Raw genomic sequence first — 15,261 nt, 5'->3', positions numbered from 1 at the left:
ATGCATTTACAATACATTTATGTACATATTTGTGTTTAATTAATCTTGATTATTGAAAACTAACGAACTATAACTCAAATAATATAATTTTTCGGTCTTTATATAAAAGTTTTGGATTCGAGTTTCATTCCTGATACGTTATCTCATACTTCGGCCACCCGCAAAGCTCGGAACGTAACCAGATAAGCTCGGCACCACTTATCCGAAAAATAAAAAACGTGCTTAAACAAAGCAGATCACTAAAATAGAATATGATAACTAATCCATAAACTCGGACTAATCCAGAAAAAACGGGTAAAACAACGTCTATAAAGTCGAGCTAATATTCTCAGCTAAAGATCAAGTTTAATTCTCAGTCTTCATATTTACTTAATTACTCTCACTCGAAATTATCACTAACTTGAGCGTCGGGGTATCTTTTGCAAATATTCCTACTGCGGTGTTTGACCTTAACCGACGTACAGCTCTTCTCCTCTACCTGCAACCTGCTCGAAATTGCTAAGCTCGGTCACTCTAGTACTCGGATGAATCAATTCCTAACTTTAGAAAAAAAATATCTTAGAGCATTGAAAAAATTTGAGGTCGGTACAAGCAGAAACAAGCAATAATTTTGTTGATGTAGCTTTGATGGCTATATAGTAGTGTTAATGATTTACAACTTGAACACTCACTTGACATTCCAATTCAATACAAAATTTGATAGTGGGTTGTTATCTCATCACTTTGATGCATCCAATGAAGATGATATTTAATATCCAATAGACCTTGGTGTGGCTAATTCCTATTGGTTGGTTTCATACCATCATATCATATATTATTTTCTTGCAGTAAAAACGACATCATTAGAGATCCAAAAACGACGAGGATACACCTCTGAATCCTTATTGAGGCGTGAACAATTGTCGTTTGTCTTGTTATTATTGCATCATACTCATAGTGGCAGCATCTATTGTAGTAGTACAACGTTAATATTTACATAGATTTGTGTAATAATAACATATTTGTTGTTTCCCTACTTCTTTCAACAAAACTATTATTCATCACTTTTTTGTGTTCAATTATATATGATGTAAATTTTGGTACATGTCAGAGCAGTGTTAATTTTTTTTTTACTTTTCATGATATTTTCTAACTCGTTTAAAGACTAATACGTAGCAGATCTGAACTCTATTTAAGAGTTTGTTGTTAACCAATAAATGCTTACATACACACAACGAGATTCAGATCCTCGACACTTGCTTAAAAATGCAAGTATATTATATAAAATAATCATGATATATATACATATGCATGATTTTCTACCAAGAAGATTCATTTTCCTTATGACTGTATATTCTGTTTCAGTTTTTTTATGACTATATTATTTTAGCAAACTTTTAATATTGCAATTCTATGGAGAATGGAGATATGATCACAACCAAAAATATGAAGCTAAGGTTTGAATTAATGGAATGAGATGCATAAGAAGATCATAAATTCATAACAAATTCAACAAATCCACAACTACTTCCTTTCTCTTTCTCTTTTTTTTTTAAAAAAAAAAGTACAAATGAAATACAATAGTACTCCATATGAATGAATAATGAACCTATACCTACAACCTAATTCAAATTCTTCAACTTCTCAACAAAATAAAGAACTCAAAATCAATCTCTCAAAATCGACTCCAAAATCAATCTCTCAAAATCGACTCGAAATCAACCTATACATGAATTTTTTTTTTCTCTATATATGTGTCGGCCACAATTTATCTGCCTCTTCCTAACAGTTTAAGCTCAACAATATGAATGCTATAGCTGGACGCAAAAAAACCGAAAAAAAAAACATCTTTCAAAAATTTTCCAAGCTATCTACCATCTCTTGTGCAAGATCCTCTATTAACAACTTAACTATCTCTCTAACAATATCTTCAATACTTTCACCTAACTCTATCCAACTAATTTCACCTCCAAGCATATCATTATCTGCTGAATCCTTAATTGCTTTCTTCTCCTGAGCAACAAGCATCCACCATATCTCCTCCTCGATCATGTTGTCGCTTAGTTCCGCACTCAACCTTCTCGACACTGGCTTTTCCCATGTTGGGACATATGCTGCACATGGCTGCATAATCTTCGATAGTCCTGCATTGATTCGGTCGAAAAGAAGCCGTCTTTCAGATCGTTTCCAAAATTTCTGCTCACCGAATTTCTTTTCAAGGTTTTCGAAAACTGAAGTGCTAATAGGGCATTCTGCAGAGTGCCATGTAGAGAAGTCAGTAAACAAGCTCCTGTTTAAAACACCCGCCTCGGTTAACACCTCAACAAGATAGGAGAAATCTCGACTCTCCTCGGATCTAAATGATCCTACTAAATCTTTCTTCTCTTCATATTCACCAGTAACAGATTTATCTCCACACTCTTCATCACTTGAAATATTCAAGGCAAATACTTCATCATCATCCTCAGAGAAGTCTGAAATCAAGATGCAATGATACAAAGGTAGTTAATAACCGAAACTGGAGGGAGACTAGAAAATGAAACAAATAGTATGATATGTAAAGCGAATTTTGCGAAGGCTTTGCAGATTGTGACACACCATATACATCAGCGCCAGAAGTCTTCAAATTAAATGAAGTTTTGTTTCCAAATGAGGGGTTCATCAGGACTGAAATTGGACTTGGTTCGCATGAATCCTCAGAGCTACCGAGAGAATCCGGGTCAGTTCCAGATAAAAGTGAAGATACAGAATCTTCTTGAAGTTCTGATGCATCCTATAACATACACAGAAGGACAAAAAGTAAATAACTCTGCAATAAAAGTATTCGCAAAGTAAAACGAAAAGATCATCGAATTCCATCAATTTACATAATCATACAGGCCAAAAAAAATTCACAAAAAAACTAAATATGAATTGTCTATTTGAATTCTCTGTTTGATACCCAGTAAAGTAAAACTTAATATGGTTCAGCTTAAATTGAAGGCAATGAAGCAGAACAGACGTAAACATTTAAAACAACATCAAAACTCGCTATAACTAGAACTTAAAATCCCTATCAGTAACATTGTTTTGCTTCAAAACTCTTAAATCTAAACATGGTTGACAAAGACTTCTATTAAAGTGTTACAGGATATGTTGAGCTTACTTTAATAAACTTCAATAAGAGCTTCTAAAACCTAGATGATCAATTAAATTGATGGTTTATTCAGAATTTTAGACATGCAGTCATGATTTTTAACAATTCTTATATATTTAAAGGTCTGAATTCCACTAAACCAATGTGTAGGTCTATACTACTTTCATCTGTTCACTTGATAAATTTCATGAATGTTTTCGTCAAAATATGCCAACTCAGACACCTAAACTTTGTATCCGGAAATAAGCATATGGTAACCAACAGAGGTTTGATTTTTGTCTTGTATCCAACCTCACCATTAAAGATCTATTGAATAGTTTAGTTGTAAGTTTGTAACCCAATTTCATAGCATTAACAACTTGCGGGAAAGTGAAAATAATGATAACAATCATACCTGTTGTGTTGAAGCAGATGAACTGTGACTCAAAGCATCATTGTCTCCCGGTAAGCCCGTTGATTCACATTGCTGCATGGTTGGATTATATAGGCCAGCATAATTCTCTTTAATATGATTAATATCCGAAAAAGAGGAAGAAGATTGGGATTTCTCACTGCTGGACCTAAGGTCCATAGTTTCTGAATAATCATTATGGTTGATACTTTGATTCCTTGACTTCTGTGGAGGCGAATTTTTTGAACTCTTCCTCAAACCCCAGTATTTCTCGAAAAGGTTATCTTCAGTGATGGATCTGCGATTATCAGCAATAAGTGAAGATCCACAAAGATCCACTTTTCTAACACGACTATGCTTATCATCAACCTTGCATCTGAGGTTTGTTTTGATGTTAACATTACCAAAGCGACTTTGCTTATTCATGTTTGTTGTTCCATCCCCTGGAACAGTACCTAAAACTCTCTTTGTAGCATTTCCAGCTTGCACAGAAACATTCTCCGAAATTTTACAAAAAGATCTAGAACTCTGCTTACCAAAATCATCGTCGCGAGAAATTTTCCTAATCTCTCTCATTTCAGGATATACCCTCGTGATTTTAGGATAAAACACCTCTTGGAGCATTCCATTAGCCAAACGAGAATATTTGCAGGAACTTGGAAATAAAACTCCATTTCCCTCCTTTCTAGAATTCGCCTTCGAAGTCGCTGAGTTGAAAGTATCACCCTTCATGTCCAATTGAGATTTTGGAAGCCTAAGTAGTTCATACAATCCAGCCTCTCCATGTTCATGCACATCTTTCTGCGAGAGCTTTCCCTGATTCACATTTGAAGCATCCATAAGCAGTTGTTGTGGCGAGCACTTCGCCTTTGTTCCCAAAAAGTATGGATTTTCTTTCCCAATTTCCCTCGACGGATTATCATGCTTATCTCTCCTTATTGTTTTGACCACTCTAGAAACACCCTCAGGTTCTTCCATTTCTTCATCAGTTCCCGTTCCAAGGGAACGATGCTGGTGCGATGAACGCTTCTTTCTAACACCAATGGATGCAACTTTCTGCAGGTATTCTTCAGAGAGCACTTTCGGTTTATCTCGAACAGGTTCACGGGGAGACACTTTATCAAGACCCATCAATTTTAAAATTACACTTGGTGGTTGGTGTGTAGACTCCATATTCTACAAGACTACTCAATAAACCTCAAACTCGATTCACTCCCCGAAAAAATCAGCCAATAAAAAGGTCTGCAACAAATTACAAGGACTGACACAAAGAAACAAAGGCGATTCGATACATAAAATCTATGCAGCAATGTCTCCCCACTACCTTAGAAAACAACCTATGAATGCAGTGAATCCGAAAAAGCAAAAGAATTGCAAACTAACCCTTTTATTGCATCAATCTTGTGCTGTAGACCAGCAAGAATAATAAATAGGGGATATCAAATCTAGAGCTTCCAATTCTTGGAATCCTCTTCTTGCCTCCCTGTAAATTATGTCAATATTCTAATATTAAAATTAGATTAGGATTAAGAGAAGATAAACTGACAAAAGGTAAGAATACTGAAATGAATAAAGTAAGAGGGGGTAAGTTATGAAAGCAAACTCAATTTCAGCATAACAAAACAAAAAGATTCTCATCAAAGAAGCATTAATGAAAAGCATATTGCAAAACATGGAATTTTTATTATTTTAACAAAAGAAAAAGAAAGAAAGTAGCACCCAATAAGCTGAAGCCTAGTAGTTAACCTTTCATATTTAGTAGCAAATTAAACAATAAAAGCATAAAGGAGAAAGATATCAACACAAGCAGAAACTAAATCAACGAATCTAAATATCCAAAAGAAAAAAAAAATCAATGAATCTGATACAATTATGTGCAATCAACACACAGCAAAGAAAGCAGTGTAAAGTCAAAAGCAAAATCATTCTGATCCCACTACAAACACCAAAATAGAATATTAAAATAGAAATTAAAATCATACTTTGACATATACACAAGCAAAATCAAGATCTTAGCTAAATCATGATTTTCTTCTAAAATGAACCCATAACAACAAAAAAAAAAACCAAAATCAATCATAATCATAAAAAAGAAGAACATCAATTACATAGAAAGAATACCAAAGAGGAGTGTTAGAGAGAGAACCTTCTTCTTGTTGTTGTGTGAGAATTGTGTGCAAGTGAAAGAAGACTTTTCTTGTAGCTTAGTGGCACCCATAATCGAAAAACTCCATTGCATGAAACAAAACCAATCAAAGTTGCTTCCTTTTGCAAGAAAGCAAATTGGGCAATCAACAAAATTCTTTATTTATTATATTATCATCAGAGAAGGAGAAAAGGGACATAAACATCAATTGGGTCAAAAACAGCTGGGGATTTTGACACGTAGCTGTTTCTCCGATAAAATTTGTGAAAATTTTGGGGATACAAAAAGAAGGGATTGTGGATTTACGAAGCGTTGGTTACTTGGTTTAGAATTAGTGTGGGATTGAATGATGAATGAATAAAAAAAGAATGGATTTTGATAAACAATAATGATGAGGTTCCAAGTGGGCCTGAAACTAGTGTTACTTCACAATTTGATCATATAAATTTAGTGTTTATTTTATTGTTAGGTTTAGTTTTAGTTTCGGTTTGTCGCGTGTGGATTTACGCGCCAAACAATAATTGTCTTCTTCGCGTATTTCCCGCCATCAATATATTTTTATTTTTATTTCTATTTATTTTGGTGTTGACTGTTGACTGCACATTTTGTTTGTGCCGCCAAAGTGCTAACCCTAATTATTATTCCTTATATTTTTTTTCGTGAATTTAATTTTGATGCGTTATTAGTGTAAAGTAATTTTACATATATATTCAATTATGTAATATTATATTAATAAAAATAATTATTTTTTATATTAATTATGTGAATGGTCAATTAGTCAGTTAAAAAACGAATATAATTATAGATTGTATTAAGTATCAATACATTAAAATTGAATTCATCTTTCAATACAATAAATTAAGTATCAATTTATTGCAAATTATAATTCAATTAAAGGGCAAAATACTATAATAAGCCAACATCAATCCAAATTTACCTATATGAGCCAAAATGAAAATCGATACAGCAATAAGCCAGATCATATTTTTATGTAATTCGAACCAGGCTAGTTCGAACTTCATCTTCAAATAAATCGAACCAGAGCAGTTCGAATTTCAAATAAAAAATTGAAAGTAAATCGAACCAGCTTGGTTCGAACTAGGAATGCAAGTAATTCGAACCACTCCAGTTCGAATTATGGGTAAATGAGGTCATCATGTAATTCGAACCACTCTGATTCGAATTACTAGTGATTGGCCTATATAAGGAGTTCGAATCAGCCTCATTCGAACCATTCTCACCTTCCTCTGCCCCACCAAATCTCAGAGAAAACGACCCAGATTCTCTCCGAGAAAGACCTGAACGGAATACTCTGCTCATGGGGGACGATCCGGCACGGTTATATCGCTTGGACGGAGTCGCCCATATAGCTGGGGTCATCAACGAAGAGGTTAGTACGGAAATAACTTTGTTTTACCGGTACATGTGAGTTAGTGGTTTGGCATGCGGGTTAGATGTTGGTTTAGTTGGTGGTTTATTTTAGTGGTTTATGTTAGTGATTTCTATTAATGGTTTATGTTAGTGGTTTTTGTTAGTGGTTTATGTTGGTGGTTTATCTTAGTGGTTTATCTTAGTGGTTTATGTTAGTGGTTTATCTTAGTGGTTTATGTATGTGGTTTATGTAAGCGGTTTACGTTAACGGTTTACGTTAGTGGTTTATGTTAGTGGTTTATGTAAGCGGTTTAGTTGTGGTTTTATAATGTTAGATCTTTCATGTCAGTAGCCTATGGTGGTTTCTAATTTAAGTTTCTTATGCAAATGGTTCTCGTTCTTGGATTTTTAAGCGGCTATACATAGTAAGATTTTTTGGTTTATCAATTATCGTGTTGATTATGTTTGTCACCGTTAATTAAGCTGGTTCTAATAATGCGATTCATTTCTTCTTCAACCTCAGCGATGCATCAGGAGCATGCGACGGCAGCAGGGCATGGTCCTGGATGACAGATACGTTCCGTACCTGCAGATGGCTAGTCTTTACCATCTTGCAAGGCTGAACGATAGATGGTTCCGGTTGGACGAGGCCCTTGTCAGTGCGTTTGTTAAGCGATGGCGTCCGGAGATGCACACGTTTCATATGCCGTTCGGAGAGTGCATGATCACACTGCAGGACGTGGCATACCAGCTGGGTTTGCCAGTGGACGGGCGTTACGTCAGCAGCTGCCTATCAGAGTTCCATATATACATCGAGGGTGGCCGTCCAGCCTGGGTTTGGTTCGAGGAGTCGCTTGGAGTGGTACCTCCTCCTAGCCAGGTTCAGAAGTACGCGGTCAACTGCAGCTGGTTTCAGGAAACGTTTGGTGAGTGCCCGGAGGGAGCTGATGAGGATACTGTGCGTCGTTATGCCCGTGCGTACATCATGATGTTGTTGGGCACGCAGCTTTTTGCGGATAAGTTGGGCAACCGCGTTCACATCAGATGGCTTCCGTTTGTAGCTAGGCTGGAGGAGATGGGGACCTACAGCTGGGGTTCTGCAGCACTGGCATGGTTGTACCGGTGCATGTGCCGTGTGGCGAACAGAAATGTTATCAAGCTAGCGGGCCCACTTCAGCTACTTCAGTCATGGATTTTCTGGCGATTTCCTCGGTTTAGGCCTGCAGGATTTAAGACGTTCAGCTGGCCATTGGCCTCGAGGTACTTTACTAATCTTTGTCTATTTCAATTTACTACACATAACCGCGTGTTCATTCATAATGTATTGGATACCCTAAGCACACATATAAGTAGCGGTAACACATGTGCATGTTGCAGGTGGTCAGGTTACATCCCTTCCAGTAGCGAGAAGGGTCCTAGAGTTCAGACGTGGAGGCTCTGGATAGACCGGTTGCAGGATAGAGAGGTCAGTATGTTACTTAATAAGTTTTTTCATTTAACCACGATTTACGAGTTGGGATCACGAGTTGCCCTGACATTGTATCGTTCTGGGTGCAGTTTATCTGGATGCCATACAGTAGCCCCGACGTACTTCAGGTCGTGCATCCCGAGGTTTTGGAGCCTCGGCATATGGTGCTGTGGCGGTCTGTTACATCGCTTATCTACTTTGCCGTCATAGAGTGGCATCAGGTAGACAGGGTTCTTCCGCAGTTTGGAGGGGTGCAGCCCCGTCCACAGGCCGCCCTGAACATCGACTTTCTGATGTCGAAGGACGGCAGAGGCGGCGATCGATGGTTCCCGTCCCATTTGCAGAAGTGGCATTAGTATTGGGACGACCGTACGGAGAGCGTGCTGAGATTCGATGTTGTTGCTGACCCTGGTCCGTCGCATCAGTTCTTGGATTGGTGGAGTCAGCACGGGAAGAGGTTTTTGTCTCCGGATCCGCAGTTGGGCGATCCGAGAGCTGTCACTATTCCTGTTGAGGCCTCACAGCGGGGAGCTAGGCGAGTACCTGAGATGGATCGGCCTGACGACGTGCCGGACAGGAGGCGGGTTGATAGGAGAGCTCGCGTGGGAAAACGTCGTAGCCAGCGTGACTGGGGGTGGCTTGAGCGTGCTATGGAGGCTGGCGACGAGGCCGGCCCCGCTGGGGGTCGACGACGACATCATCCTGGCAGAGGTAGAGGGCGTGCTGCGGTTCATGCCGCTGCACCTGACCCTGAGGACGATGACGATGATCAGCATGGGCCCGAGGGCGGAGATGGTGCAGGGGCGGCTTCAGTTGCTGGTGGTAGTACCCAGGATGGGGTGCACGGAGGTGAGTGGTATGGCTCAGGGATGGGTGACGGGGCTGAGCCTAGTGACGCTGGACTTGGGTCCGGTCCTTTTGGACATTACTTTGTTGGAGTACCCACCGACGACCAGCCTCAGCAGGACGGTACTCCATGGGTTATTCCCGGATCACAGTGGCAGGACTTCCTTGGGGCAGATACGCTTGATGCGGACTTCGGCAGTCCACGGTTTCTAGCAGAGATTTCGGCTATCATGCAGGAGGACGAGCCGGGCAGGAGGCGTCCTCAGACCCCTGGCACGCAGGCACCCTTAGATGTTGATCTGAACGAGCCTGCTACGACACCTGTTGGTGACCATTTTGGTTTGGGAGGTACCCCACATTCCGCTTACACCGCTGCATCATAGTCTGTCGCCGGGCCGTCTGCCGCACCTGTCCATTTTACGCCACCCGCACAGCCTGCCCCGCATGAGGACGCAGATGAGATAGAGGATGAGGAGCCGTTTATCCGCAGAGGTCAGAGGCCACGGGTTCCCCGTCGTTGTGGGACAGGCTCCCACTTGTTTAGATGATTTACATTTCATGTATTTTGGATGTTAGGGTTCACTCATGTACCAGACCGATGTGGATTACTGTTGTTACTTTAGAGCTATTTTTCCTTGTTGTTTCCTCATCTTATTGTACTTAAAAATCTGGTATTTACCTAGTGGATTAGTGACTATGTATTATCATTGAATCATATAACACTTTAGTTATCAACTTTTGCAGTCATGGGATTTCTAGCTATATTCAAATTCAAATGCAACTTTTTCATTACTAGAAGGTAAAAAGATAAACAGATTACATAAGTCATCTTACATAACACGTAACAGGAAAAATAAAATCAATAAACACTAACAATAACAAGATCGCTACTACTGGCCCCCCGTGTGAGACGGTCCTCCAAGCTGTGGGCAACTCCTGCGGGTGTGTCCGGGTTGGCGACAAAGGCCACACCTCTTTGGCCGATTCGGATCTGCCTCGTCCATATTCGTCCGTATCCTAGTGGATCTCGGACGACCCTCTCTTGCACGCCTCTTGGCGGGGTCCGGGATCACGGTTGGCCCGTCGTAAGGTGGCCAGAATCCCTCCGTTATCGGCGGTGTGAATCCCATCTGGTACACACGGAACACTGAACTAATCTGATACATGCTGTGAACATAAGAGGACCAGGTAACCCGTGAGTAGGCGCAGCATGCAAGTGCGTGCTGGCACGGGAAATGAAGTGCCTGGAAGTACCCGCAGTCACAGGTCCGGGACGCAAGCGATACTCTGTAGGTACCCAATGAGAAAGAGCCCGTCGGAGTGGTCTCGGCTACGGTGAACTCGGAGTTATGCCGGTCATACAAAGTCACCGTGAATCACCGCGAATTCTTCAAGTTGGCCTCTATACACTTCACCAAGTACTGACTGAATTGCTGTCCGGTTCCCATCTGGGCCTCAGCCTCTCTACCCTTGCGAACAAAGAGTTCCGCAAGCCTTCCATATGTTGCCTTCACCAAAGAGCATACAGGGAGGTTTCTGACACCCTTTAGGATTGAGTTCACACACTCCGAGATATTCGTCGTCATGTGACCGAATCTCCGTCCCTCATCACGATGCTGAGTCCATAAGGAATAATCAATCTGGTTCGCCCACTCACACATCGCCGGGTCTTCAGACCGAAGAATATCAAACCAGTAATCAAACTCAACCTCGGTCTTGGCATATGCGGCATTCACTAGAAGCCTACGTGCATCCTTGCCCTTGAAGGTAAGGGCAAAATTAGCCGCTACGTGTCGAATGCAGAATGCACGGTATGCAGATGGAGGTAACCAACCTCCGTCCGGAGCCTCAAGCGCAGCCTTTATGCCGTTATGCCTGTCCGATATAACCAGAAGACCGGGCTGCGGTGTCACGTGCTGTCTAAGGTGGGAGAGAAAGAATGACCAAGACTCTGCATTCTCACCTTCTACTAGTGCGAATGCAACGGGTAGAATGTTGGAGTTCCCGTCCTGTGCAATCGCGATGAGCAAAGTACCCCCGTACTTCCCATACAGATGGGTCCCGTCAATGCTAACTAAGGGCTTGCAATGGCGAAATGCCTGGATGAGCGGTGGAAACGTCCAGAAAAGTATGTGGAAAAAAGCTTGAGACTCGTCTACTTGTCCACTAACTCGAACGGGGCTCGTCCGTAGGATTGCAACAGTACCGGGCATCGTCAACTGGACTCCCAAAACCCACCTGGGGAGCTCGTTGTATGACTCATCCCAGTCACCGTATACGAGGGCAATTGCCTTCTGCTTCGCCATCCAGACCCTCCTGTAAGTCGGCCTAAACCCGAAGTGTGCTGCCGTGGCATTTAGAAGCACCTTGATGCTGACGGATGCATCAGCCCTAACCATTGGCATAACGAACGCGGAAATCACATGATAATCCAAGCTCCTGTGGTCACTCGAGATGGAGGTCGCAAGACAAGTGTGAGGTCCATTGTACCGCTTGACCTCCCAAATGCCCTTGCGCTTCCGCAGACTCAGTCGAATCAACCATGTGCACCCATTCCCAAACTCAGAACACTTGCCCACATAACGGCGATGATCAGACTCCACAACCTTGTACTGTACCCCTCGCCGGATGCTGTAAGTCTTCACACTTAACAGGGCCTCGTCTTTATCCTGAAATTGCTGACCAACCTGGAACTCTGTCAAACCAGCAGTCCCTTCAGCATCTCTAGCTCCGAATCCAACAGAGTGCCCTGAAACACCCTCTTGCCTCATGGCATCTAGGTCCAAAGAGGAAAAATGTGGTGGATACTGCTGTGTGCCAGAACTAGAACCACCGACTACCAATGCAGGCTCAGTCGCTCCAACCTCGTCGCCGCTGTCATCCTCAATCATATCCGGCTCGACGTCGTCCTCCTCTACATCACCCAACACTCCGTCTCCGACGCCAACCGGTGGAACTCCCTGTAAAGCGTTCGGCAGAATATCAACTGATCCTACCACGTCGCCTACTCCATCATTCAGATCAACAGCAAAAGACGGGGAGGCGACTGGTTCGACCGCTGGCTCGTACACAGGGACGGACGAAGAAGCAATGGCAGGCCTGGAACTCGAACCGGCTGCCGCTGCTTCAGTGGTGGCATTCCGGTTCGAACCCCCTGAGCTGGATACCACATCAACCAACTTTGCCAACAACTCTGGTGTCCTCACCTCGGGAAACTGCCTCCGACATAGAAACATGACTTGCAGGTCCTCATCACTACCAATCGTGAAGCAATCATACTTCACCGTATCCTGCAAGACAGTGATTGGAATGCGATAGAAAAACTTCTTCACTCGCTTCGCACTTTCCAGACCAAGTTTCATCAGCACAGATCTAACAAGATCATCATAGCTCGTCGTTGGTTTCACGACAATACAGAGAGGATTCTTATCTGTAAACTTCACACCGGAGCGAGTTTTCCTCTTAATGGATCCTCTATGGTGAACCAAAACCACAAAACTCTCCTCACTAGCCATATTACACCCTCTATGAGAGCAACTCACGTTTAGAACCATATATATACTGCACTGTCTACCACTAAATCGAACCGGACTGGTTCGAATTCAGTTTGTGTAATTCGAACCAGCCTGGTTCGAATTACTTGATGCAGCGTCTCCCCATATAATTCGAACCAGCTTGGTTCGAATTATGTGCTACGTTTTCCTCCCAAGTAATTCGAACCACCCTGGTTCGATTTACTTGAATGAATTTCTCTCTTAGTAATTCGAACCACCCTGGTTCGAATTACTCATGAATAGAGTTCGAACCACACTGGTTCGAATTATATAAATATAGGGTTTGGCTCATTGCAGAAACGAATTTCACTTTGGCTCATTTAGGTAATTTGCAACTTCCCTTGGTTTATTCTAGTTTTTTGCCCTCAATTAAAATTTGTTGATACTTGATAGTTAATAGATTGATATATACACAAAATAAAATTTAAAAATCTAATATTTATTTAAATGAAGGAATAAATTTATCACTCGATTAATTTAAATTAATTTGTAAAATAACTAATACAAATTAAGATACTTAAAAAAAATTAGGAATATAAAGCTCAGATGTCAATTATTAGTAGATATAATTGTCCAATAAGAAAAAGATTATCAAAATTATTTGATATTTAAAGAAAATCAGCTAAAAACAGTCATAATTTACCTTATTTAATATTTATTAATTATTATGACAATTAATTAATTGCTATTTTTTTTTGTCTAACCAGCATTACCCAAAGATTATATGGGTTATGAGAAGTAGTGGTGACCTTTCCTTCTTTTATAACATTACACTATGATTCAGATAATATTAAAAATTCATAGACATTTTGTTTCCCCATGTATTTGTCTTTACTTGGTTTATAAAACTACTCCGAATTGTATAATATATGCAACAATATTATATAGTTCCTTATGAATACTAATGACCCCAATCACTCCATTCAAATCCAAATTGGAATTCAAAGAAGTTCTAGGCATATATCCATGTTGATTAAGGCCAAAATTTTTTAGAAAGAAAAAAAAAATGGATCATATGCGTCTAAATCAATGTTATACATATGTAAGATTCAATGTCCCTCGTATATAATTACATATAATCTACTTAAAGAAAAGCAAGATTGATTAGATAACATAGACAAAAATATAGTAGCTATAAATGACCCATGAGTCCATGACATTTTCACTTGAATGGATGTTCTATTTAAAAGGAACAGGTAGAGAAGAACACTTTACTACTATACTTCCGATCCTTAATTATGTTAATTACATGATTTTGAATTTAATCAATTTGGATTAGTAGAGTTATCAGTTCATTTTCATTCGCTTAAGTAAATATTGGAGATATTGATTAGCAATAGATCCTTAAATAAAATTTAGATCTACGACAGATTAATTTTTGACTTGTCGAGTTAAGAGAGAGGATGAATAACTATTATTGTAAAGCCAGAATTTGTCTTATTTAACATTAATTAATTATCGCAACAATTAATGAATGCTAAATATGGCAAGTTATGACTGTTTTTGGCTGATTTTCTTTGGTTACCAAACATTTCCTATTGTAAAATAGCTAGTTCTATTAGCAATAAGATGGACATTTTTCAATAATTCCACTCCTTCCAATAATTCTTTAACTTTATAATGACCAATTTGATTGTGTTCTGTGTAAATGAAGTTTGAATTCAATTTATCCCTCTCATTATGGATCTTAATTATTAACATTCTAAGAATAATTAGTACTATGTGGGACCTTTTAAGAAATGGTGCATGCGAGGCCATTATATTATGTTGGATAATTAAAATATTAATTTTTTTTATTGAGTGTTTTATAAAAATATGTAGCCTGGATTTTTGTTTTTATTGTGATGTTCATTTCCTTCATAGTTCCTCCCTATTTCTTGGTAAGAAACGTACACATATATTTGTTTAATTTTATAGTCAGCATCAAACACCGACCGAAGTATGAAGCAATTAACTCATTAAGTTGATTTTTCTATGCTATCTTAAGATTGCAACATCTTCATGGAATATGGAATAATAATAGGACAAATCTATGCTCAATAATCACTATCATCTTAATAATTCCTTAAATAATTTTTGTGCCACCCTAAGAAATTAAAAAGCCTTCATATTTGACTATTATTTTCGGAAAATCCTTCAACATGTTGGTTGCCGTCCATTTATATTTGAGTTTTTATTTTCTCCTCACTTCAATTTAGTTTCGTGTCACTATTTTTCATCTTTTTTTCTTTTTTAGGAAAATAGACTTAATATTAATTGATAAAATAATTTAATTAGATATAAGCGAGAGATTATATAAATTAATAAATAAGAACATAAAGCAACAGCCCATTGCCACCACAAAAGTTATTTATTATAGTAGAGAAGTCT

At 39.6% G+C, this 15,261-nt stretch overlaps 2 protein-coding genes across 2 annotated transcripts; one reads left to right on the top strand and one right to left on the bottom strand.

Moving 5' to 3' along the window:
* Nucleotides 1–1,487: 1,487 nt before the first annotated feature.
* On the bottom strand, nt 1,488–6,115 carry LOC112798130 (uncharacterized). Its single transcript, XM_025841314.3, has 5 exons — nt 5,653–6,115; nt 4,890–4,989; nt 3,510–4,748; nt 2,578–2,752; nt 1,488–2,453 (listed from the first exon to the last, which is right to left on the bottom strand). Exons 3-5 carry the CDS (start codon nt 4,677–4,679, stop codon nt 1,831–1,833), a joined length of 1,968 nt encoding a protein of 655 aa, XP_025697099.1. The 5' UTR covers nt 4,680–4,748; nt 4,890–4,989; nt 5,653–6,115; the 3' UTR covers nt 1,488–1,830.
* Nucleotides 6,116–7,561: 1,446 nt separating this feature from the next.
* LOC112795474 (serine/threonine-protein phosphatase 7 long form homolog) lies at nt 7,562–8,847 on the top strand. The gene is made up of 3 exons (XM_025837404.1): nt 7,562–8,283; nt 8,401–8,488; nt 8,581–8,847. Exons 1-3 carry the CDS (start codon nt 7,562–7,564, stop codon nt 8,845–8,847), a joined length of 1,077 nt encoding a protein of 358 aa, XP_025693189.1.
* The last annotated feature ends 6,414 nt before the right edge of the window (nt 8,848–15,261 follow it).

The sequence above is a fragment of the Arachis hypogaea genome, chromosome 14 (genome assembly GCF_003086295.3).
Source record: "Arachis hypogaea cultivar Tifrunner chromosome 14, arahy.Tifrunner.gnm2.J5K5, whole genome shotgun sequence".
Taxonomy (NCBI): domain Eukaryota; kingdom Viridiplantae; phylum Streptophyta; class Magnoliopsida; order Fabales; family Fabaceae; genus Arachis; species Arachis hypogaea.
The sequence above is the reverse complement of the archived record's forward strand: the minus strand, read 5'-3'. Positions and strand labels throughout refer to the sequence as shown.